The sequence below is a fragment of the Polyodon spathula genome, chromosome 2, assembly GCF_017654505.1.
Source record: "Polyodon spathula isolate WHYD16114869_AA chromosome 2, ASM1765450v1, whole genome shotgun sequence".
Taxonomy (NCBI): Eukaryota; Metazoa; Chordata; class Actinopteri; order Acipenseriformes; family Polyodontidae; genus Polyodon; species Polyodon spathula.
The window spans coordinates 83,438,539-83,462,125 of record NC_054535.1 but is presented as its reverse complement, the minus strand read 5'-3'; the positions used below and the strand labels follow the sequence as shown (position 1 = coordinate 83,462,125).

Below are 23,587 nucleotides of genomic sequence, written 5' to 3'. Positions count from 1 at the left end.
ATATGTGAATAGTGTACGATGTCCAATTCTCGCTGTGTGTCCAAATTAAATGTTTTGTTTTCCAGCCTGCCCACCAGGACAATGGGGGCCCAACTGCATCCACACTTGCAACTGTCACAACGGAGCCTACTGCAGTGCTTACGATGGGGAGTGCAAATGTACGCCTGGCTGGACTGGCCTTTACTGCACACAGCGTAAGTCAGGTCAACACCAGTAAGCCTCTTCGTTCAGCAATTGGTTCCATGGAATTGTGTACAGCGAAGCTGCTAATCCCTACATGTGTGTATATATGCTTCAGAACAGTCAGCTTACTTTGAACCTGGTCATGTCTCGTCATTTGGTTCTGTCACAGGTCAGAGTGTCAGTGTATTTCTCTAACCTAGCACTGTCCTGTGTCACTTGTGCAGTTCCTCTGTTTACAAATACAATCATGCAGAGATAAGGAAATGCAAGGGTGGTGGTGGGGGGGGGGGGGGATATTTGAATGCAGATGATAGCATTATGATTTATTTTTTTAATTTGTTTATTCAATGTCCTGTCCCTATCATTACAGGCTGCCCCCTGGGTTATTATGGGAAAGATTGTGCTCTGATATGTCAGTGTCAGAATGGAGCCGACTGCGACCACATAACAGGACAATGTACCTGCCGCACAGGATTCATGGGGAAATACTGTGAACAAAGTAATAAGCCCAGCTACACAAAACCATAATATAGGATCAGTATAACATTAGAATTATCATGTAAAATTGCAAAATGGGAACACAATTATAAAGTAATATTGTGTTTGTTAGACAGGATTATTTAGAATATAGTATCATTGTTTGACCTGCAAGGTATTTTAACAATATCTTTGGTGCCCCTTGTTGGCTAACTTTAAAATTCCCTTTCTTTTATAAAACTATACACAGAACATAATACTTTTTGTACTATGAACATAATTTCATAGTAGGGTTTAGCAAATGTGTCAGCAAAGAGCTTCCATTTCTTGATGATACTTGATAACCTACATTTTTAGATATATGTATTTTATTATTTTTTCATTATCATTAGCATTATGCTAAGTAACAGATAATTATAATAAAATATGTTTTTAGTTCTTGGTATAGAAACCAGTAGTTTGTACATAACATGTAACGTTAGTATATATATATATATATATATATATATATATATATCTATATATATATATAGTATATATATATATATATATTATTTTTTTTTTTTTTACCAGAATGGCCCCCAGGGTCGAAGGTGCATGGCGATACCGACAGCTGTCAACTGTATGACAAACTTGTTGAGGTGAACGCTACTGGAGTGACCTTGGACAATGACGTCGGATCGGACCTTCCCAAGTTCCACATTATTGGTGTTCTGCATTTTGTGACACTGGCTACAGTTTACAAATTTATTGACTGCATAAATCACCATTGTCCAATCCATGTTCGCAAGATCCTATTTTTATTTTTATTTTTTTTGCATTTTCTCATCTGTCCTAATCTGTCTGAATATCTGTTGTGGCTGCACAAATCTATTCCAAATGCCACATTTGTGCTACTTGCCCTTGGTTGCTGCATTACCGGGATTAAAAAATATGGTGTACTTTTTTTTTGTTTAAAACAAATTGCATGAATTACAGGTATATCAATTATATATGATTATTGTTGATAAAGTTCATATTTTATATCATCAGTTCTTACTGTTGTCAGAAAGGTTTTGAGTCTAACTGCAATGTGCTGTGGGTAGAAGTTATAAAGGTTTCTAACCCTCTTTTCTCTCCTCCTCCCACCAGCTGGGGTGATAATAATAGGAAATCTGAACAGCTTGAGTCGGACGAGCACAGCAGTACCTGCAGACGCGCACCAAATTGGAGCAATCACAGGGATCATTGTCCTGGTGTTCATCGTCCTCTTCCTCCTGGCCCTCTTCATTATCTACCGGAAGAAGCAGAAGGGCAAGGAGAACACAATGCCTGCAGTCACTTACACCCCCGCCGTGAGGGTGATGAACACAGACTACACCGTTGCAGGTACACCAACAGAACGAATCCGGAGAATCTCATTTCCAGTGCAGCCCTGCAGTGTTGAACACTTTGGTTACAGTCGCTGTCTCTGGCTCTGTTATTAGCCCCTGCAATATCTTATTCTACATAACTGCAATTGATTTGATATCTTTCTACCTAAAAGCAGTTTAACATTTACTTAATAAACATTTACTTAATAAATGTATATAATGTATATAAATAAAGATGACTTTTAGTTTACTTTTGCTCCTGGTTGATTTAAAAGCCTCAATGTGGTGAATGTAATATATTTTTCAACATTACCTTAACTTTTTTTTGTTTTCCTTAAATCCGACAAGTTCATTTACTGTGACCTGATATGTCTCAAAGATGGACAATAAGACTCCTATTGCATAGCAGTTTCACCCATTCCAGGTTTTACTACAAGCTTGATTGGCCACGGTGTATAGATAATAAGCTCAGGTGCATCTTATCAATGTCTTATGTCCATCCCTGTATCTGCAGAATTGTCATTTCTAACACTGGGGAATCCAATCCGCACCACTACTGAAAATAACTGGTTTACCCTTCTTATACTGCAGGACAGCCGGGGCACTGACTGGCTTTTTTTATTTGTATGTGCTTTCAGACACCATCCCGCAAACTAATGGTTGCAATCCCAACAGTAGCTACTTCTCTAACCCAAGCTATCACACACTGACCCAGTGCACTCACCCACCGCATATCAACAACATGGAGAGGGTTGCGCGTGGCAAGGTAGGAGATTTCACTGACATGGACACACGCATGGATGCCATGTGGTCTCTGCTTCCATTCAATATGAAGTCCTAAAAGTTTTGATAGCACTGCTCTGTTTGGTTGTACTGTGAGAAATAATTCTGAAAGCTCCCACGGTTCTTCCCGATTAATTTGCAGCAGGGCCCCGTGCAGCTAAACATTGATAATGGTGAAAAGGGTATTAAAGATCATTAGGGATAGCAAAGTTGTCTTTAAATCCCTAGTTAATACATTTTTAATGCTTTAAATAACTGTCAGAGATTTGATTACAGTAAGTTAATATGCCCAATGAATTATTTTTTTTGTTTTTTGTTTAACAGACAAAAAACAACCAGCTTTTTGTAAACCTTAAAAATGTGGACCACAGAAAGAGACCCCCAATGATGGATTACACAGGAACACTACCGGCTGACTGGAAACAGGGAGGCTACTTTAACGAACTTGGTAAGTTTTTTTCAAAGTAGTTTGGGGACTGCCAAACAATGCATTCCTAGGGAGTGGACAGATAAAGTAACCTTCAAGTGCTTCAGTGAACCAAAGTTCATGTTGTTTCTGTCTTTTCAAGGAGCCTTTGCTGTTGACAGAAGTTACATGGGAAAATCTCTTAAAGGTAAGATAATGCACCTGAACATAAATGTAGTATTTAACTTGTACAGCTCATTTGGGTGTGATTCTTAGGGGTAACGTTACTTACCCTGCATTACTCAACAGAAAGAGGTCATTTTCAGTTGAGACAGACTGAGGCATTCCAAAGTCATGTTCCCTTGGTTACACATTGAATCACTGGGTTGCCCACTGGCAGTGGCAGGGCTAGGACTGGATCAAGATCCACTGGCTTCCAGTTTGGCTCAAACTTTTCTGAATGTTTTATAACAAAGTATATTAAGTTGTTTGATTTAAAGATTTTTGGTGCCTGGATGTTTAGCCTCAGTGCTCCACAACCAATTTGATTTGGTTTGTAGAGCAACCCGGAACAACACAGTTTTCTGAATGTAATTGGTATGGCACAGTCTGTAAGCCCTTGCTTGGGTATATTATATTTACCGTTCTCTTAGATCTGGTGAAGGGCTCCACCTATAACTCCAGCTCCTGCTCACTGAACAGCACAGAGAACCCGTATGCAACCATAAAGGACCCCCCGATGTTGATGCCAAAGAACACAGAGTGTGGCTACGTGGAGATGAAGTCACCCGCACGGAGAGATCCCCCCTATGCTGAAATTGGAAACTTGGCCTCCACCAACAAGAATGTTTATGAAGTTGGTAAGTGCTAGTAAAAGAAGATTTTTATTATAAAGGGTGCTTGATTAACAATGCACCACATGAAAAAAAAAAAAAAAACAAGTTAACACTGAGCTCCATCATTGACCTGGCACATGGTAAAATTTTACAAAAGTATGTCCTACATTATGTTTCATGGCATTTTCTTCATCTCTGTTCCTATTGTCCAATTAAAAATACATTGTGTAAGAGTTAAAGAAAGAGTTAGGAGACAATATGTAATAATAATGATGCTGCTGATGATGAGGATGATATTGTGTCACTATATAAACCTGTCATATTTTGTCACTTCAGAACCTACAGTGAGCGTCGTCCATGGACAGTACAGCAATGGTGGGTCTTTTGTCCAGGATCCGTATGATCTTCCAAAGAACAGTCACATTCCGTGCCACTACGATTTACTCCCAGTGCGGGATAGTCCCTCCTTGCCAAGGAAGGACCTCAGCAAAGATTGAACCCAGCCAACACTGGGGAGGTCAGAGACAGCAGTAGCACCATGGTGACCCATGGCTCAGTGGACCGACTGAAGACCTGTCATCCACTGACCTGCACACCGGCAGTTTATGTCTTCTGTAGATTCTTCTTCTTATTATTATTATTTTTATTGTTGTAGTTATTGCAATTACTGTTGCATTTTCAAGAAGAACTTGACACAAGTTTCCAAATTCAACATACATTTCCAAGGATGCCACACCAAGGACACCCTTATTAGAACGTTCCTGCACTGCCGTTAGCCAGAGGGCAAAACTAAATAATTAAACAGAATGGAGTAACACCAGTGCAAATTAGTAGATTGTCAAAGCATCCCTTTGAAATGCTAGTTAATGTTCTTTTTTTTTGTAAGGATGGAAAATTTGACAGGAATTACCCAGTGAATCTCTTTAGAGGAATGATTTGATATTACAAATCTTTATAAAAATGATTAAACTGGTAATTCCTGTATAAGTTCACTTTAAATCATTCCAGTGATCATTAATACATATCAGTAGTTTTTTTTTCAACAGTAAACAAATAAAACACAGTTTTGACTTTATTTTTGTAATGATGAAGCAGACATATACTAGGCAATAAGATGAATACCCAGAACAGACTTTTAATACAAGTGTGACTGAGAGTGCAGCTGATACTGTTTTATTAAACAAGAGGTACATGTAACCAGTACTATACTGCAGCCTTCTTTTTTTCTTTTACCCATTGCAGCATTTTAGTTACTTTTGCTAAATCCACCTCAATCCTCCTTTGCTTACTTGCTATCAAAGAGAACCTTTCTAAATGCACCCATAGTTATAATGTGCTTAAGCTGGCCTTTTGCATTGCAAAACAAAACAACTAAAAAAAAAAAAAAAAAAAAAGATAAAAAGAAATATGTTTTTTTTTTATATACATGCTACTAGAATTGTCTGTATGGTGATATGTCTTTCTTTTTTAATATAAGCTTTTCTGTACTGCTTTGGTTTTCTTTGTTATTACTCAAAAGAGCGTTTTCATTCATACAAACCTTCATGTTTTATATAGGCAAAGGCAAGTCTCAAACTATTCTGAGCCAGATTGTATTATGATGTTGTATAAAAGATGATGTATATAGCTGTAAATCACTTTAGAAATGATTCAGCAGTGGTGCTTGTTGACAATTTGTACTGTACAGAAATACCATTGTGTAATAAAATCAACTTAGGCAGTTCAGTATTTTTTTTTTTCCTGTGGTAATAGTAAAGTTTATTAAGGCCCTGTTACCTTTTTTAAAGAACTATATATATATATATATATATATATATATATATATATATATATATATATATATATATATATTCATTCTCATATGTTGTAAATTAGATAAGATATGATTTAGTATGAACAAGTATATTATATGTCTATCAGTTGTTTAAACAATGAAGATCTAGTTTAAGTTGATATTTTTCAATTTCTGTTGTCATTGGTGAACAGGTTTATTTATGTGTTAAAGAACTAGGTTTGGTTCTGGTGCTTTGTTTAGAACTATAATAGTTAGACTCAATACAGCTGCACTTACAGTACAGAAATGAGTGCTTTAGCTTTCAGCTGCCACATCTGAGCGTGACACCAAGCAATCATCTGAGCATGTGTGACCTGTAAACAGCACCCACACATGCACAGTCATTGTCATTTCTTCATGTCCCAATGTGTATGTACTGTATCAAATGAGATTACAATTTGTAATTTTATTCACTGAAATTTTCAAAAGAAAAACTGAAGACAAGTTATTATTACCTTTTTACTACCACTGTTAAACATGAAATTGCTTTAGTTTTCTGTAGATCATTTGCAACAAGCTTTTCAATAAAAGAATATTAAAGAATAACTATATTATTACATGTTTTATTTTATTTTGTGGGACAATGGGGTCGATTCAATTGATCGGATAGGCATCTCCGTTCCTGGAGGGCTGTTCTACATAAGGTTGAACGCATATGTTTAGATAATTACATGCTTTAGATCCTGAACAGTGTTAATTGATTAAACATGCAAGATCACGGTTGGATCAAAGCTAAACTGGAAGGGCCAGAGTTGCCCATGTTTGAAACAGTGGCAGATCTAAACATAATAGCACCAATAAGCATACAAAAAATATAAACAAAATATTTATAACTAAAGATGATGTGAAGTTGAAATTAAACTGATGAAACTCTTATGGTGCATAACAGGAGAATGGCACATAACACCTATAAATGATTAAATATGTGTATTTAAAAGGTTAGTCATAACAAAATTAATTCAAATATCTTTTTTTTCTGATACAATAACCCATTGTTTATTCTAACTCAGGTAATAGAAATGTTCTACTGTTACCTTTCTAATTTCACTGTGTAGGTGTTATGTAAAGCTATGATCAAAAGATTTGCATCACGTACAATTTTTGGATTGAGACAATTAAAAATAAAATGTGTGTGTATTACAATATTTTATGTTAGATTTCAAATCCACTGTTTCATTATTTTGTTTATAGAATTGTATATTTCATTATTGATAACTTATAGAAAATCGTTGCATACTGGTACACATGCGCTGTGATCAGTTTTAAATATTTTATGCATTATCATACTTATATTTGGACAGCTTTGTTCTTGATTTTAGCATTTTAGTAATAATTTAGATTTGTGTTGTTACAATCCCATTTAACTGTACTTCTAGATTTTGTAATGTCGTTTAGAAATTCCGTACTTTTGGCCATAGTCTCCCATTATAGGCGACTGTTTGCCTGTAAGGTTGTATTTTTTTTCACTATGTTTCATTCAGAAATCTTAGCATGCTTATGAAAAGTGAATTGAAACACACACACACACACTATGGGGAACTAGTTATGTGCAAATTTAATCCAAGACTTTGCTATACCCGTATAAGTTTATAAAATTCTGTGAGTGTAGTTCTTAAGAAGATACTTCCTGGCTAAGTCAAATTTCTATTTGTATTTATTTTTTTGTTTGTTTTTGTTTTTGCACGCTTAAATCTCTGTAGCAAAATGTAACCCTGAGATCTCAAATTGCGAAAATTGCGCTGAGTGAGATTATCTGAATAATAAATAAGTGACGTCACATCTGATATAACCGCCCGCGCCCTAGTAATATAGTTAAACATTCTAAATAAAGACCGCTATGGTGGAGGTGAGAGAGAGAGAGACAGACAGACTGCATGAGACTTTGTGAAATGGTCGTGTAAGTGTGAGACAAGGTCTTAATACGTGTGTAACGAGTCCGACTCACTTGTGAGGTGTATGTATGTAGTACTGTTGCCTTACCCTTCAGCCCACCCCAAATGCATATCAAACTACGCCCATGGTTATTTACATATCCTGCATATGCGACTGGGGTATTTTTGTCAACGCCCCTTAAGTTTAAATTTGTGTTTTGAATTAAAAAAAAAAAAGTAAACATACATAGACTAATACAAACTGAGCAGTAATGTTCAAATAGTGCACAAACAAATAGGAACGGTGCATTGGCACGCATTAACATTGATCCGCAAGATTACGCAGTACATGAACTCAGCCTCTCCACGCTGGTAAGACGTGGCATTCCCCAACGTCACTAAACCGGGGCCATTTTGGACCGGAAACTCCGGTGTGTGTTTAGGACTCGAGTTGGGATACCCCTACACAGAACATTGTATTTTAGCTGTCTATACCACGACGAGAAAGAGGTAGGGAAATACTCGCTCCTCTCCGTCCCACAGCTCTCAGGAATTTGGTGAGAGACACGTATAATCAGTTTGCATGGAACTATTAATCGCTGGTACAGATAGGAACCTATGCAATTAATTAACTCGCCAATCCTTGTTTTGTTTTCAAAATTAAACAGCAACAAATGTGCATGACTGAAACTTCGTTAAATTTCATAGCTATTCTACTGATTCAGGCATTATTGTTGCTGTGGGAGCAATACCAGTTACCATACCAACAACATGAATTTCATGCAGTCGCAGTCTATTATTTATACTTTTTCAGATTTTCATGCAGCAGTACATTTATCGTTATGTTTACATGTTTTTTTTTTTTTTTTTTTTGTGGTATGGTATAAGAAAGTTTATTTCGCTGCACAAATAATTTGTCTCAACAGAAGAGTCTGCTTGTGTTAAGACTGATTATCTGTGCTTCGAAATACACTCTTGTACCTTATTTATGTGTGTATATATTTCAGTATGCATGGACCATTACAAACATTGGCAATGCTAGACCTGTACTGTATTTTGTTTTTAGCGATCACAAGGCTGGGAGACGTGGCAAAAGATGCCACTCGGCCTTGTGCTACAACCGGCTTCTGCTGCGCAGGCGCACGAAATAGTGAGACGCAGAAGAAAATTTATTAGATTGAGAAGATTTAGCAATGTATTTGTGCAAGTAAAGTAAAACTGAAAATATTACAGAACAAGTAACAAATAACTTCAGTCCTCACTTGTATGTCATATTAAAAGTATTGTTTTACGCTTCAAATTGCATTTATTTGTAAATATATCGAGAAATCTGTCACATTGTTTTTAAAACATAAACTTCTGCAGTAAGTTTCCATAAGCTTAAAAAAAAACAACAAAAAAAAAACAGTATACATTTTATTTATTTAGTTGGGCTGTAATATTACCTTACTTAGATTTGTATTGTTTGTTAACTTTAATTGGTATTGTTGCTTACACCACTTTTCTAAATTGCAGCAGAACAAAAAATAAAATCCACCAAGCAGGCTTTGTATTTGCTGCATGAAATCTAAGAGGTCAACTGCAAATTACAAACAATATCCAGGGTGTGCTGCTTGCATGTTAACATGTATCCTTTCAAAGTTTCAGCCATTCTTCTATGTTGAACTGATGAATCATTTCAAGCACAGGAACATTATCTTTTTTTTTCTGTGTAAACTCAAGGGTGACTGCATTTTTGCTGGTTTTCTGTGTGCAAGCTGACTGTTTTTGATCTAAGTGCTGTTTGACTTGTTGTGGGATGTGGCAAGAAGTGAATCCAGGAAAGTCCTACCAGACCCATGCTCCTTTAGAAATAAACATTAAAGGCTCACGTTAGAAAGCGACAGATCCACAGAGGAGTGTGATTCTGTCTGATGAAAATTGTCTTTAAAATGGGCTGTTCTAAATGGCTATAAAGTTGTTTTAAGGACTGTAAAGCTAAGGGTCTTTACCCAAAATCAGTTTGCGGAACGTGAGATATATTCAGTGCTGGCCGATAGCAATTGCATTTGCAAACTTTAAAGGGTGTGTGCCTAGCCTATATTTTGTAAAAGCAGCAGGAAAGATAAGGTGCTTCCTTCATAATTAAGAACTGTACAGCACTGAGACATTTATAGTATGCAAAATAAAAGCATTTGCATGTTTATTGTGTTAGGGTGTGTTCTGACAGAGAAACATGATGGAAGAAAGTGGAATTGAGACAACTCCCCCAAGCACTCCTCCACCTCCTCCGAATGCTGCTGCAGCAGTTAGCCCCGCCCCGGTCTCGCTAGGTAAGAATTGGGGCAGGATTTGAGTCATTCAGAATAGTTTAATTGCATGCACTACATCATCCACACTGTTTACAGACAGTGTTTTATTTAGTCTTGATTTTGCCAGTTATTGAAACCAAGATGGATGTCAGCTTGTAGAACCAGATAAAAAAAAAAAAAAAAAAAAAAACTCTTCAAATGAATCTGTTGTCATGGGACCTGGTTTGGCGAGCTGCAGTTTCCTTACCAGACTTGCCAGTAACTTGGTATTTCTGTAAGAGACTTCATCATGAAGATTTTAAGGCTGCTTTTCTTGATAAATAATTGTTTGTAAGTATTTGATTCGTAAAACCCATGTTTTGTTCTAGGGTAGTGGCCCTTCCAGTTCAGGTCCTTGTTCTTGTAAATGTTTAATAGATGACTTCAGATCTCAGTTCAGTTTCACGCAGATGTTTGCTGAAGTGTTTTATCTGTCGACCTGCATTGTTCCCTCCAAATCCGCCCCAAAGGCAAACACAGGAAATCTGTTTCAGTGATTGGCTTAATGTAAATGTAGGGTACCATAAAGGACTACTTCAACAAAAAAAAGTGCATTGGCATGAAACAGTCCTGCACAAATCCAGCGCTCGGGGCATGTCTGAGCAGTTTTTCCACTTAACTGAACAACACAGTTTGCTAACCTCACATCAAAGACCAGTGTGCAGCGGCAGGTACATTAAATAGAGGATAGTGGAGGAGTTAGTTTAAAAGGGAAATACCAGACAACAGTGATGAGCTATATTCTGTTGGTATCAACATTCTGCAGAATTGTTGATTTTAATTGTTAAATGAGTCAACCAAAGAAACTGACAAATTGTCTAAGGTCTATAATTAAGCAATAGAGTCAGAAGAGGGCTTTACCTTCAGCTACAGCTCTTTATTTTTCAATCAGGATTTGAGTGCAGGGTTGTGTATTTGTGTAAGTTTCAGTATTTAAGTTACCGTTTAGGTACTAAAGTTTATTGGCAAAACAAAAACAAAATCGTAATTAAAAATATCTAGTAGTGTTGTCTACATGTGTTATTGCTGATCATGCTGTTTGTTCAGTAACTTGTTCACAGTGTGCTGATAAAGTTTGTTCAAAGCCTCCTCCCTGGCTTTGTTAGAGACAAGAGAGCACTTTTCTGTGTTACTGTGATAGGCTGAAATAACGTTGCTGAAAATAAACACTTCAACTCAACGTTCAAACCGGAGACTGGTTGTTACTACGGTTACTGTATTGTCACTGACAGCAAACACTTCTCAAATTATTCTTTTTTTTTGTACTTTATTTGCTGTACGAAATTGAAATAGATAGATTGAACGTATAGGACAGCGAGGAAGTAGACTTGATGTACAATGACAGACAACATTTAGAGTGCATGTACTAGAGCAGAGATTTTCTTTCATCACGCAAAAAAGGTAAAGTACATGGTGACTGTATTTGTGTATTTTTTCTGGCGGATTGATATGCAACGGTGATTAAGCATAGTCTTAACCAGAGATTAAGGACCGCATATTGACCAGTCAGGTTAAAGGAAATCTCAGATCCATTTTATAATGAGTTATCTGAGTGCATAGCACATTAATTTCTAGTACACAATGCTGTGTACATAGCCAATTTGGAGTAAACAATGCTGTGCTTCTTCCAATAGTTTAACAATTCCATTTAGTTTTCAGCCCTTCATCACCGTGTACATTCTTCAGCAGCGTAGCTTTGCTTCACAGGGTCTGTGCCTGTGATGTTTTTGAGTAGCCTGCGAACTTGGAGTAGACTTCAAGGTCATACAGCATTCAGAACTGATTAAATGTAGTCCAGAGAATGTCATGATGTCGCTGCGTGACAACTGCTCTAAAGTATCTTAAGAAAGAGGCTGACAATGGCATTTAAGTTTCTCAAACTGTATCATTACTCTTCAATGTAGGATACTCGTTTCCCTCCAGTTCCCTCTGAGCTTCATCAAAATGCTCGAAGGAGTGACACCAAAAACTGTAGCATATTAGAGGCAATGTTTTTGAACCTGTAGCTCTCACTTCGCTGTTCTAGTTTCTCGTGCAGCTTGTGATAAGTCTTTTGACTTTAATTGTAAGGTATGCAGTGCAGTGCTGAACCTTTTATTTCTGCCATTTGAATCACAGTTTTAGGCAACTGTGCTGCAAGGTCAGATTGTTTTATGTATTTCACCAAAAGACTACCCGACCTGAACCGAACCTGAATGCATGCTGTGCCAATTGCACCTTATCCAACACTTGTAGTTCGGTCATGTCAGGTTGCAGGGTCCACTCTTTAAGGTTACCCAATTTGTAAATGAAAACAAAACCATGTTCTGTGCATGACCATCAATCAACCAAAGCAGGGACTGGTATTTTACAGCATGTGCCTTAGAACAGAGTAAACGTCATTTCAATGGGCATTAGACATAGACTAGTTGTTTGTCAACTTGACTGAATTTCATATATTTAATCTTGTCATGCGACCACTGCATGGCAATGTTAAACTTATTGAGCAGAGGTACACATAGTCCCTTTAAATGTGAATACTTCTGTATTCACTTTAGAGCAACTTTCTATAGGTCAGAAATATCAGTGTTATGCAATCTATAGTATTCTTCTTTCTGTTCACTTTATACATGGTTTGTTGTTTCAGTCATCACATCTTGGTGACCCTTTCCCTTGATGTTTGTGTGTTAGGTAAAACCCCCTTTTCTGAATCATAATTTGTACTGGTGATGTATTGCTGACAATCGATATTTTATTTTCTCTTTTATTTCAGCCATGTCCAGTCCTTTGTCCCTCCCCAACACATCCGGCATGTCGCCTTTCCCAGCCCAAGGCTTTTCGACAACCATGGCTCCTGCCTCCACCTCTCTCCCTCCTATCAGATCTTCTGCGCCTCCTCCATCTGGCAGCGCTCAGGGTTCCATGACGGCTGCCTCTCCCTTCCTTCCTCCTGGGGCCTCAATCCCTGGTATTCCCTTTGCGAGTCCGCTGGCTGCATCGGTCCCAGGTGTCCCCTTCTCTAGCCCCATGGCTGCCTACTCCTCTCCCTCCCTCCCTCCCACTGGCGCTCCTCCTCCGGGTCCTGTCATGTCTGCACCTCCTTTTGGTCCTCCCACTACAGGCTTTTCGATGAATGCTCACTATGACATCACTCGGGGTCACGCAGGGAGAACTCCACAGACACCTCTTATGCCATCATTCTCCACCCCACAGCCTGTCACAGGTGAGTTTGTTTTTCTCTTCAGTCTTTTGTAAAGTAGTTTGCATGTTTTTTGTAGGCTGTCAAAAGTTGATACCTGGCAACCTAATAGCAATGGGTAGCTTGTAGATGTTTTCTCCAGCTTAGTTTTTTAAATTACATTTTAAACCATTTAATTTTCACCTTTTTCCTTATTTTATTGTGTTGTTGAATTCACCATTGTTTTGGTTTAAGTCAAACCCTACTCTTCTTTCTGGTCAATAAAGTGTACAGCTGCAACAGTTACATGCAGCAGCTTAACAATCTTCCTCTGGTTTGTGGTGGCGCAGCAGGGAGTGACTTCCCATCCCCACTGCAGTGAAGTACGGAAGAAAGTTAATTTTGAAGCAACAAAAAAAGATAGACAGTGTAAACAACATGATTTTGGAGGCGGGAATATGGTACTTAAGGATTTTTTTTTTTTTTATGGCTAGCTAATTAGTGCATGTCACTTTACTTTGTTATAAAATATTTTCGTTATACATTGACTGATAATGCACATTTGTGTATTGATTACAAAAAACAGAGCACATTGTGCCAGAATGAAAAGCAAATAGAGAAATTAAGGTAATATGATTATGATGCAGTTTTGCACTTGCCATAGATAATAATAGATGTTTTTTTTTTTTAATTTTTTACATATCTGTCGTGTTCACCGTTTTTATTGGATGGTAATCTTAAAAATGTAATGGCATAAAGCCACATGATTAGCATGTTTTTTCTCTAGTTTTGTAATAGAAACATCATATTTTTTGTCTACTTGAGTTTAAGTTTTTGCATGATGTTATTTCTCTGAAGTTTTGCTGTCTTGAATTAAATTGTGAAGAGTGTTTTGTGCAGGGCCCTTCTCTGAACGCACTGTTGCTTCTTGCCTGCAGGAGTGATGTCAAACCCCATGGTTCAGCAGCCTGCTATGTCTGTCGGTGTTGGAGCTGAATCTCCAATCACCTTCCCAGATAATCATGAGGATCCCAGGATGGGGATGGAGAACAGTGGCAATGCAGGAGGCATATGGGGCTTTATAAAGGTGGGCTTCTGTGAGGTAACCTGCAAGAAGGAATGTGTTAAAGAAGAAGTTTGGTTTAGTGGAAATCACCTGATCTGAAATGTTGACAACATACAGAGAATGGCTGTATCCTCTAAAACAGAGGCATTTTATTGGTAGACAGAGCACTGTTTGCGGTATACAACTGAGTGTGATAGTTTAATGTGAGGTCAGAGCACTTGAGTGTGCAAGAGTTGACAGCATGTTTTGATTTATATTTCACCTGGAGCGGCAGTCTCTCTTGGCAAGTTTAACTTCTGGCCTCTCAGTCAAGTGCTGTGTGATGTGGGGGCAATTTTTATGAACAAAGCTGACACTACTAAAGTCAGTGGTAACACAACCATGCATTTATCTGATGCACTGCTGAGTGAATGGATTAGCGCTCGCTAGCAACAGGCACAGATCCTGTGAATTACACAGCATTCCTGAAACGATCCACAAGGTGGTGCTGCACAGAAAGAATTTTAACTGAAAACAAAAAGAATGTCCAACTGTTCATTAAGTTATCTGTATGATTTACTTGTACACCAAGAATATTAACATGGGTAAATGTTAAATACTGGTCTATTATTGGTCACCTAACTAATAAATAAGCAGAATTAGAACATGCTTACATTTTGTCAGCTCAGTGGTTGCTTTGTTTGAGTGGTTCTTCTTATAACACTTAACACTTACGGGTTGGAAGTTTTATCAGTTATGTTCAGTGCACTATAAAGATGAATATGATTATATAAAAGCATTTGTTTCTCTTTACATTTTACATTATTAAAATATTTTGGGTAAAAGGAACATACTATTGAAACTTTTTTTTTTTTTTAATTAAATTTTTTTTTTTTTTTTTTTTTTTTTTTTTAAGATGTAAAAAAAGTTGTGCCTGTCTTGATCCTGCCTTGGCACCAACAGCCCCTCTTTATGGAAACTGTCGCTTCTTTAGACTTGCCAGCTGTTATCTTTATTTCACGTCATTTGAAAGAGAAAAATAACACTAGCTTGCCATTGGGAATTTAGGTGACTTTGTAAAGATCTTTTAATCGGTTTCAGGAACTGTAAAACCATGCAGAACTTTATTAAACATCACATTTCAGTCAGCAGAGACTTGCTTTTCTATTTATCATCAGGATTTAATTAAACAAGCATTATGGCTATCCTTCATTTTTTTTTTTTTTTTTTTTTAAATAAAACATTTCCCTAAAAAAGCTGTAATTTTTCAGTATATGCAGTTTTAAACTGGATTTATAGTGACTGCGAGCAGAAGTAATGCAGTTAATAAACCTATCAAAAACTCACCGTAAGACTTAAGTCCCGTGGTGTGTAGCACCAAAATTGGGGTAGGTAAAAGTCTGTATTGTGTACAGTACATTATAATACATCATACCCCAGCTGTGAAATTCTCATCAGATGAATGTGATATTGTTTTTTCCTAGTTTTTCTATTTTGGGCTTGTGCCATGCAACTTAGGGTAAAACAAACAATAGCTATGAATCATCTTCACGTTTACTCCCTTTTAGTATTTAATATATTCATTTTGTCTGGTGTAGATTTAGAAAACATCTGTGAAACTGATCTCATGTGTTTCTGCTTGATGCTTTTAGGGTGTTGCTGGAAACCCAATGGTAAAATCTGTTTTTGATAAAACCAAACATTCTGTGGAGTCGATGATAACCACTTTGGATCCTGGAATGGCTCCCTATATCAGTAAGTACAAAGAATGTATCTCAGTGGCTTTACCTCTGGAGCTAAATTTTCAATTTTCAGTGTGTGTGTCCCTGTACCTGTTTCCTGTACTTGCCGGGTAGCTCTCTTTCATCATTCACCAGTTCACAACTTGGTGCAGTGGTTGCCGGTTTTGCAGATACATGACCTGTGGTTGATTGCTGTTGCTTGGATCTGATTTATTGGAAAGTACTGTGGGAAAGAGACAACTAAAATGCCTGAAAGTGAAGCAAGGTCTTCTTAAAACGGCTTTACTTTGCATACTCTCTGACCTACAGTATGTTTAAGAATTGAAAGATTTGAGATCGGCCGATCTATATACTCCTCCATGCAGGAGGAAAATTATTTTAATGTAAGTACCTATACAAACATCCTTACTCTATCTACATAAATTTGCCACACTTTTACCTATATTTTGAGATTATTTCAGATGTATTTAATGTAATTTATGTTCATTTATTATCACATCCCTCTGTCTTCATGCATTTTTAATTGTTCCTTTCAGAATCTGGTGGAGATCTGGACATTGTTGTGACTTCGAATAAGGAAGTGAAAGTTGCCGCTGTTCGAGATGCTTTTCAAGAAGTGTTTGGGCTGGCAATGGTTACAGGAGAAGCTGGTCAGTCCAATATTGCATCCCAGCCTGTGGGTTACGCAGCAGGACTGAAAGTGAGTGGCTTATAGATGTCCCTGTTTCCCACTCTTCTTCTTTAGACAAGAAATTAGTTTCCCTTTGGAAAGGTGCAAAAAGGTCTGAGTGACCTGGGTGATTACAAAGCTGGCCATGTTAGCATAGCATCAGATGGACATATGATGGCTACAAGATTGTTAATTGTAATGTGTCAGCTGGCATACCTGTTGCTACCCCGAAATAACTTGGTATTTTACATTTTCCTTGCAGGGTGCCCAGGAACGGATAGACAGCCTGCGTCGTGCTGGGGTGATCCATGAAAAGCAGGCTGCAGTCTCAGTAGAGAACTTTATTGCTGAGCTGTCTCCTGACAAGTAAGAAGCACTTTTCTTTTATCTTCACATTTAACTTCGCCTGGCAAGGTTGATCGGTATCTTCCTGCCACAAAAAACGAAAGTGTTTTTATTCCTTTTGATCATTTTAATGTTCTTTTTAGGGAAGGACATTCCAAGGTGATCCTGTTTGTTTTGTTTTTTATCCCCCTGACTGTTTTTGTGCTCAACTGATCCTTACAACTACCCTTAAAGGAAATACAGCAAAAAAAAACAAAAAAAACATTTGTTGCAGTGTTTTCCCTGGGATTCTGTTATATTTTTGTTTATGAAAGGACTAAACATTGAATACCTTGTTAACCATTTGAGACATAATATGACTTCCATAATAATGTGGAGATTTGACATTCCGGAAATATATTCTATGATTCTCTAGGTCACGTTGGGTATCTTTGGGTGTTGTTGACACCAACCGCTTACTTAATATGGCTACCATGGCTCTTGTGACTTCTGTTTAGTCTTGTCTTCACAGTACACAGTACACAACTCTATATCATTTTCAAGGTCAATTTCCGTATCAGTGAGTTTTTCCCATATCTATTTTACTTCACTTTTACAAGTGATTTGGTTACAGATGCTGTACACGTTAGTTGGAAACAACAAAGAATAAATTAGTAGGAAACAACAAGGAATGTATACAAGCCATTTACTGTGTTTTGTATGTATGTGTTCTTACACTTCAAATTATACAGTCTGTGAATTCCACCCTTTGTCATTTAGAACATATAAATGAAGCTCTTAGTATTTTTCCTGTATTCATTTGTGTGTGTAAGTGGAGGTAGTTGACTCAGAGACCGAAATTCCTTTGTTGTAAGCTCAAATGCTGTTCTACACACACCAAAAAAAAATCTTAAACTTCTGCATATTAATCAGTCTTGTCAACACGACTTTAAAAGAAAGTAGCCTTGGGTTAATTTGTATATATTAAAAGTAAAAGGATGCATTGGCATATTTGTATTCCTGTTGGATTCTCTTTTAACACAAATTGTTCAACTGTTTTTGATCACTGATTAATAGTGTACTGCATATTCGTGAGCATTACATAACATGTCACAAATGTGCTTTGAAATTAGATCAACATATTTGCTAGTGCTGTGCTTGACAAAAATAAGAATTGGTTATATTTTTGAATATTTAAAATAACCCTGTAGTTTAAATCTTTTATTTTGTTATTGTTACAGGTGGTTTGATATTGGCTGCTTGATTCTTGAAGACCCAACCCATGGTATTCATATTGAAAGTTTTACACAAGCCACACCAGTGCCTTTAGAATATGTTCAGCAGGTCAGTGTTTATTCAGAAGTTAATTAATACTCCCCATGGATTCAACGGTCATAGCATATTTAACCACTTGACTGCCACTGGATGTGCCAGGTACCTCCTCCTTGAGTAATGCAAAAAGATTGGATTTTCTACTTTTCCCTTCAGTTAACCTTGATTTGGTTTATTTAATTTGTAAATGGACTGGTAATTGTTGAAGGGATTCACCTGTGTGTTATATTCAGTTCTGTGGTAGTTCTCTGCTGTCAGTTCGACACTAGCATTGCACTGCTTGCTTCCACGTGGGCAGGGATTTTGAAAGTAAACCATCTTCTCCGATAAGTTTTTCAAGAAATGGGATGGATTAAAAAGTCATATATATCATAATGCCACTACATGGCATAGTAAATAAAACCACAAGTACTATATCTATAATTGTTTATTTTGTAAGAAAGTGGATTCTGTGCAGTCATTGGTTTCACCTCTCTCATTATTTTCATTGGTTGAACTAGCTGCATCTGTCATTTCTACAAATTTGATTGACACGACTACCAATTAAAGTTGTTGAACAAGTGTGTAGCAAAACTAAGAACAGTCAGGACTCTGTAGCTAATCTCTTAAAAGGGGGGAAAAAGGTTCAGTTAAAATGTGTGTGCTTTTATTCAATATGCTTGGTCGTGGCACTGGTACATACTTTGTTTACTGGAAGCAGGCGACTTGAACTGACAGGAGATAATAACAGTGATTAACTTCATGAAACGCTGTAATGTTTAGACCAAGGGAAAAATAATTTAAGGAGTGGCTGTCAAGGGGTTAAGAAGCAAAGTAAACTATTTTTAAAGGTATTTACCTAGAGTATGACTGAGATGTATCATTGGAGCTGCATTGGTGTGCTGTGTTTATTTCATAAAGTGTTACCAAATATGGATTATTTCATCTTTGTTACATCCTGTGTGGGATATATTATGGGTTTACATTTTTCAAAATAATCACAATGGGAAAGCAAGTAATTCACCAGAAACTAAGGTACCTCTGTATTTTCTAATGCAAATAAGAGGTACGAAGTAATGTAAAATCCATAAGAAAACACAACTCTTAATTTTGGTTCGTGATTAAGAATTTTACCGTCTATTCTTCCTGTACACGATGTGTAGTTTCTTAGAATTTGAATGGCTGTTTGCATCTTAGCTTCTGCTTATAACCACATTTACATTGTGAATACAAACTAAATGGTAATTTGTTTTAATTGTTCCTTACAGGCTGAGACTCTAACACCAGCCGACTACAGCTTAAGGTGGTCGGGTCTCTTGGTGACAGTGGGAGAGGTGATGGAGAGGAACTTGCCTCACATCAGCAAGACTGACTGGCATGTCATGTTCACCGGCATGTCTCGAAGACAGATGATCTACAGTGCGGCGAAAGCTTTAGCAGGAATGTATAAACACCAGCTCCCACCCAGGAACGTTTAATGCAACACAAAAACACAATTTTAGCCAATGGTTTCTAAAGGACTACAACTATTCACACATCCAGGTGTGTGCTTCATTTTTATGTCCTCTGAATATATATAGTTGTCAAACAAAATATAACTGTAAATTTTGTATTTTTTATTTGTTTTTTTTAATTATAAGATTTGGTGAAAGCTCCTGCAACTAAACATTGCAGTTTGCAATTTGTTCAAGTTTAAAAGATAAAATCAAAGTAAATGTGTTTTATAAGCGGCTGAAACCTCCACTTCTGTAGCAGATGGGAAAATGTTTTGAAAATGATTTTAATATGGGGCAAAGGAAATCTGAACACAAATGCAGAATTTTGGTCTTTAAAAAAAAAAAAAAAAAAAAATATATATATATATATATATATATATATATATATATATATATATATATATGTGTGTGTGTGTGTGTGTGTGTGTGTGTATGTGTGTATATATATATATATATATATATATATATATATATATATATATATATATATATATATATATATATATATATATATAAACCTTGAAGATTGCTTGCTTGATTGATCTCAGTGGGATAATAGGCCCTTTTCAGAGTTTCCTGTAAGCTTTTTATGCCATGCTTGTTACAGAGCTGTCTGTCTTGAGTAATAGAAGGTCTCTGAATAGGAGGTATACAGTGTATCAGAAATCGGGCTTCAAATTAGCACCTTGTTTGTTTTTTTTACTATTGACATTGTAGATGGGCTCATTTTATTGTAATCTATGAAAAATCATTTTTGCTAACTGTTGTTCTCTAAAATATATACAACAAGAATTTAGAAGTTGTCCTACTTGCTGAATTGATCTTTGTTCGCCAGTCATATATATTCTATATAAGTAACATAACTGGGCTTTAAAACTTGTTGACTGTAGTGTGAATAAACCACACAAAGTATGCAAAAAACAAAACAAAAAAACAAAACTTTGATTCCAGTCATCAGAAAATCTCCACCACATGATATGTGAATAAAAACGAATGAATCACAGGAATATTGTAAATGAAGAATTGGAACAATACATTTGTATAATATAATAACATTGATAATTCAGGAAAATTTGACAAGTGTAATACTAAAAATCCAATGATGAGCACTTTGATGGTTCAAAATTGCTTGGGGTTTGTGAAGTCTGTCACATGCCTTGGTGATCCATTGTGCTGTCTTGCTTGTAGCAGGTTGGTTTCAAAGTATTACTATTCATTCTCTGCTGTGTTTATGTTTAAATTGAAATAATGTAGTTTGACATACCCTTGTGTTCAAATACCTCTTTCCATAATATAAGAAAACTAGCATTATAACAAGATCTTTAGGATTCAAACAAATAATAACCCCAGGTCTGCAGTGTCCTGAATGACCAGATGATCAAAGTTCTTGTACGAAAAAGCAGTTAGGTGTTTTGATGTTTAGAGTTGGCATCAAAACAGCTTGAGCTTCTTACAGCCTGTATAATAATTACATTACATTAATCTTTAATAACATCTTTTCTGATGAATAGAATTCTAAACTGGATCGTACCCTCAGGTATTTAAGCTGACCGCTCTTCTTGTGGCTTCAGTTGGAAAAACAAGCCTGACTGTATCGCACTGGGAAGAATATCAAATTAACCATCATAAATTGAACATTACAAAACTAAGTGTTCACTTGGCATTGAGGCTTCTTGTTTCTAAAAGGGATAGAGGCATTATACACAAGAAAAAAAAATCTTCTATTCTTAAGAATAAGGAGTAATATGATGTCATTAACTGGGTTTACCTTTGGCATAAAAGATCTGATTATTTTCTGAAGACATTTACAACACACAAAAGTAAAACAGTTTTAGCATGTGATGATATTAAGGGGCCCATTTGAACATAAATAAATAAATAATTGTAGATATATCATGTGATTATCAGGTTATGTATTATATAACATTTAACACACAATTTTTGTAAACTTCCTGGATTGAGTGTGTTGAAACACATTATACACTCTAGACACTGAAAACAAATTGAACGCGGTTGACATTTGCTTACATTTCTTTTTCTGTACTGAACACCATGTGTGTTTCTAGAACATGCTCTATCTCTGGTTGCTATGGGAGAGAGAAGTAAGTAATGTGAGGGATGCCAATCAAGACAGTAAAATAGTTGCATATAGTAGCCGGTTTTCTTCATTGAAAGACTTCCAGCAAAAGATGGTATGTAAATCTAAAGAAATTCTTAACTGTTATTTTTAGACATTAACAAAAGACATTCCTTTCTGTCTAAGAGCTATGCACACTACAGGTAGGTAGGTCAACAGACTCACTCTTCAGAGGGTGGAGGGGGAGACAAATCTATGAATGAGGAGACAGCAAATTTAACGCTGCTTAATGAGATGAATTCATAACAATAATACTGCAAGTAATGGAAGCAGGTGTACGAACTAGCATTATATTCCGTAAACACTAAAGATAAAGGGACATAAGTGTAGAAAGATGGGCCATGCTTTTCAGCAACAGGCCAGCTGAATTTAAAAACTGAGCTTAAGATTTAAATCACCCTAACTCTAACCCTCACCTGAAACCTAATCAAAAGAATGTAGTACAGTTTTACACTGCCCCATCTATCTGCACAAGGTAAAGAGCGTGGACCATCTTTCTGCAACTATACCAAAAAAGCTTATGAAAAGCAGTAAGGTCCAACTGCAAAGGATACACCATAGGGTCAAACAGAGCAGGCTGTGGAATCCCTCAAATTCCATGTGTGTCTGAAGGTGTGCTACTTTGACTTGAGTAGCATCAGCTGTCAACTCTAGTCTTTGTTACGGTTACAAGGTTTGAGGGTTAGTGACTGTGATGTGACAGTTTCCAGTGATAACGGCAATGTGGGGTGGCTGTTTTTGCCCTGCAGGGAATTACCCAGATCAGGGTATTTTAAAAAGGTCATAATAATCAAAATAATCTGAGGCACTTGGTTGCTACTATTGATCGATTGTTAAAGCCTAATTGCCGCCCCCAAACATTACCGGCTTCACGTCAGCTATGCAATCGTTTTTTATACATTTTCCAGTCTAACATTGACAATATTAATTTACTTATTAAAAGTCTGTTGCTGACTCCTCCTGCACTGTCCCTTATTCTGTCTGACTTTGCTGGATCCTCTCTCTCCTGTTACACACCGATTACGTCTGAGTCTCTTGCAAGTATTGCCTCACCACCCTGTCTGTTGGATCCTATTCCCTCTGAGCTCTTTCTGTCCTGTTTTGCTTTAGTTTGCCCCTTTGTGTTAAGTATCATTAATGATTCTTTGAGTTCTGCTATGGTAACAGTAGCACTTAAAACTGCAGCAGTCACTCCTGTGCCTAAAAAACCCAATTTGAATAGTTTTAAGAATTTTAGGCCCATTTCTAATCTACCCTTTCTAGCTAAACTACTTGAACATGCTGTCAGTGAGCAACTAAATTGTTATCTTACTGCTAACAAGCTTTATGAACAGCTTCAGTCTGGTTTTTGACATCTTCACAGTACTGAGACTGCTCTTGTTAAAGTCACCAATGATCTTTTAATGGCTGCAGACTCAGATGCTATATCAGTTTTAATTCTATTGGATCATAGTGCCACATTTGATACTACTAAATAGATTGGAGTGTTTTTTTAGTCTCTCTCGCACTACTCTTAAATAGTTTAGCTAATATCTAACAGGATGTCAACAATCCATATCCCTGGGCGGGTTTAGTTCTGATGTCGGGTCAGTTACAGCTGGTGTTCCTCAAAGCTCTATTTTGGGCACCCTTT

General features: G+C 36.8%; 2 protein-coding genes across 6 annotated transcripts in view; both read left to right on the top strand.

The window, feature by feature from the left end:
- LOC121327030 (multiple epidermal growth factor-like domains protein 10) overlaps positions 1-5,813 on the top strand; it is a 77,282-nt gene extending 71,469 nt beyond the window's left edge. The window contains exons 17-24 of the mRNA XM_041270804.1: positions 66-194; positions 554-706; positions 1,792-2,028; positions 2,651-2,778; positions 3,120-3,243; positions 3,365-3,409; positions 3,855-4,061; positions 4,374-5,813. Coding sequence (XP_041126738.1) covers positions 66-194; positions 554-706; positions 1,792-2,028; positions 2,651-2,778; positions 3,120-3,243; positions 3,365-3,409; positions 3,855-4,061; positions 4,374-4,534 — 1,184 coding nt within the window. The 3' untranslated portion in view covers positions 4,535-5,813. The remainder of the gene's footprint in view (positions 1-65; positions 195-553; positions 707-1,791; positions 2,029-2,650; positions 2,779-3,119; positions 3,244-3,364; positions 3,410-3,854; positions 4,062-4,373) is intronic.
- Positions 5,814-8,142: 2,329 nt separating this feature from the next.
- On the top strand, positions 8,143-20,194 carry LOC121302325 (protein PRRC1-like). 5 transcript variants are annotated; one of them, XM_041232213.1, is made up of 9 exons: positions 8,143-8,299; positions 9,952-10,054; positions 12,825-13,274; positions 14,168-14,316; positions 15,927-16,029; positions 16,553-16,716; positions 16,949-17,052; positions 18,252-18,354; positions 19,590-20,191. In XM_041232213.1, the coding sequence occupies exons 2-9, from the start codon at positions 9,958-9,960 to the stop codon at positions 19,797-19,799; spliced, it is 1,380 nt and encodes a 459-aa protein (XP_041088147.1). In that variant the 5' UTR covers positions 8,143-8,299; positions 9,952-9,957; the 3' UTR covers positions 19,800-20,191. The 5 variants fall into 5 exon arrangements, with proteins under 5 accessions (XP_041088147.1, XP_041088185.1, XP_041088176.1 ...); XM_041232222.1 differs by having other exon boundaries at positions 8,144-8,252; XM_041232232.1 differs by lacking the exon at positions 8,143-8,299 and adding an exon at positions 9,146-9,316 and having other exon boundaries at positions 19,590-20,192.
- The last annotated feature ends 3,393 nt before the right edge of the window (positions 20,195-23,587 follow it).